The sequence below is a fragment of the Wasmannia auropunctata genome, unplaced genomic scaffold, assembly GCF_000956235.1.
Source record: "Wasmannia auropunctata unplaced genomic scaffold, wasmannia.A_1.0 LD336116.1, whole genome shotgun sequence".
NCBI classification, from domain to species: Eukaryota; Metazoa; Arthropoda; class Insecta; order Hymenoptera; family Formicidae; genus Wasmannia; species Wasmannia auropunctata.
In genome coordinates, this window is record NW_012026774.1 from 473,460 (window position 1) to 475,938 (window position 2,479).

Genomic DNA, 2,479 nt, shown 5'->3' on the forward strand with positions numbered 1-2,479 from the left:
GAGAGAGAGAGAGAGAGAGAGAGAGAGAGAGAGAGAGAATTACATTTTAATAGAAAAAAAAAATGGAATGAAATTTGCATTTCCAAATCATTTTTTAATTACGCGATTATTTAAAACTTGATTAGAGTTAATTCTCTTTAATTTATTATCTTATAAAAAAAATAGAATATGTTTGCAATAATCGAGATACTCATTAATTCATTTTGATATTCAACTTGTATATATAAGCTTAAATACATATCGAATAAACATCGTTTGGAAAAGTTTATAATCTCTGCCCCGCGCTCTGAAAAAGTGAGCCGAACGTCATCGCGAAGTCAGCAATTCGGGTGTGTGAATATATGTATATACATGTACATGTCCGTCTAGAATATATCTTTATCCGGCTGATGTAACGTTTCGCAGAGGGAGGAATGGATGGCAGTTAAAATTGATAATAGCAATCTCGCCTTGAACTTTGACCTGTTCATCCGAATTGATTCATTTAGAATGCGTGTTATAAAGCTCACTATAAACTGTATTTAAAATAACGGAAAAGTCGCTTAATTGCTTGCAAAATAAGATATTAGACAATTAGATTAAATTATATATTCTTTATTAATAAGTAAAATTGGTTTTAGAAGCAATCTTCTATAAACTTTCTTTAAAATAGAATGTAAAGAGATTATAATCTGCGTCAGAAGGCCGGAATGCTTATCTAGAATATGATATTTCCTTCCAGAAGGTTTCTTTCTGCTTATAAATTATTATAAATCTCAGTGTACAAAAGCATTCCCCTGGTAAGATATATCTCTATGTATCATAAATTTGTAGAAAAAACCCGTGTCTTTCTAGAAGAAACTATAAGAATAGCGTTATGTTTATAGGCTGATTTTAACTGGAAATTTTTGTTGCCCAATTCTTATTAATGATTATCGAATTTTTATTGGATCGTAAAATTATATCAGCGAGTCAACAATTTTGGACGTGCTATACAGTTGTCTTATGCCATGCTATTAATTTGATTTTATTTATACGTGCTACTAATCATTTTACATTTCACTGCGTTCCTATAGTAGATAAAGGATCTAGCTTGATTTGGAAATATAATTAGAGATACTGCGAAAACGATTGATTTACGTAACTTTTGGAAAATAGTAAAATTTAACGTAAGCTAAAGATAATAATTTATTTTAGTATTAAAATCACAAATTAAAAGTGTTAAGATGGTATAAATATTTCAAGTAACAACGTAATTCATATAAAATTCTAACAAGATATTTATAAAAATTAAGTACTTATTTACTTTATATACTTTATAGCAATGACTGTAAATGAAAAATTGGTTAAATCACGCGTATTTAGTAAAGAAAAATTAATTATAATTTGTCGTGTGTTATTTCTTGTATTAAATAAATAAATAAATAATATAATAATAATTTATTTATCCAATTAAATAAACATCTAACGTAATTTTTAATAAATAAGAACATAAATTAACACACACACACACACACACACACACACACACACACACACACACACACACACACACAAGAATTGTAAAATTGTTTCCATGGAAAAATAGTTTGATATATCACTAATTATAAGTATAATAATAATGTAATATGATAAAATAAATAAGTAGCACGCGACAACTGTGTAGCAATAAGCTTCGTTTCTTTTTCATTCATTCATCATTATTTGTATTCGAGCAACATTTTAGAAACGTAATTATAAATTTTCAAAGATTTAAAACGATTACTTTTCTGGTTTCCGGGAATGACTAGCATCTTGAAACAGATGTAGATTTAAAATATTCAAATACATGCACAGCGTCCTTCTATGCAGCGAATGAAACGCAGGTCGTTGTCGTCAAAATGAGATAATAAGCACTTTGCCCTCTTAGATAAGAAACGCTTATAAAAGGGAGTGTGATCCTCCATCCTACGCATCAGTCGTTTCCTAATCGACCAAGGAGAAAACACTAGCGTGAGATGAGGTGCTTACCCGTGGTTATCTTAGCTGTTCTCTTGGTCGCGGTAGAGGGCAAGGTTGTGCCAGCTAGCGATGTCGAGAATCAGCAAACTGGCACGCAACCTCTTCAATTGTCCGACCACATCAAGGAAGCCCAAAATGTCATCAACAACTTGGGCGCTCAGCTTCAGCAGCAGTTAAACTTGCCCAACCAAGAGGAGTTTCTCAATACCATCAAAGAGCAAAGCAGCAACTTGGCCAACAATGTCCAGGCATATCTTAAAAACATGTCCGATGAGGTGAGCATGGATATTTATAACGCGTACCCCTCCCCCCCACACACACATACATTTTATTTACATAACTCGGTACGTTAAATTATGTTTTATTTGTTGGATCGACCAAGGGATTATTAAAACGACTGTTTTGTCTATTTATATCCCAATTTTATCGAGATTGCTCGTTTAATACGTTATAACTTGTCCTTCCGCGTTGCATATATATAATATATATATATATATAT

General features: G+C 31.5%; 1 protein-coding gene and 1 long non-coding RNA gene across 2 annotated transcripts in view; one reads left to right on the forward strand and one right to left on the reverse strand.

Annotated features, from left to right (window-relative positions):
- Positions 1-197: 197 nt before the first annotated feature.
- Positions 198-1,790, reverse strand: LOC105449026. The gene is made up of 2 exons (XR_974302.1): positions 1,745-1,790; positions 198-840 (listed from the first exon to the last, which is right to left on the reverse strand). It is a non-coding gene; the product is annotated as an uncharacterized LOC105449026 (long non-coding RNA).
- A 108-nt stretch (positions 1,791-1,898) lies between these two features.
- The window catches only part of LOC105448965, a 2,018-nt gene continuing 1,437 nt past the window's right edge, over positions 1,899-2,479 (forward strand). The window contains exon 1 of the mRNA XM_011687915.1: positions 1,899-2,255. Coding sequence (XP_011686217.1) covers positions 1,977-2,255 — 279 coding nt within the window. The 5' untranslated portion in view covers positions 1,899-1,976. The remainder of the gene's footprint in view (positions 2,256-2,479) is intronic.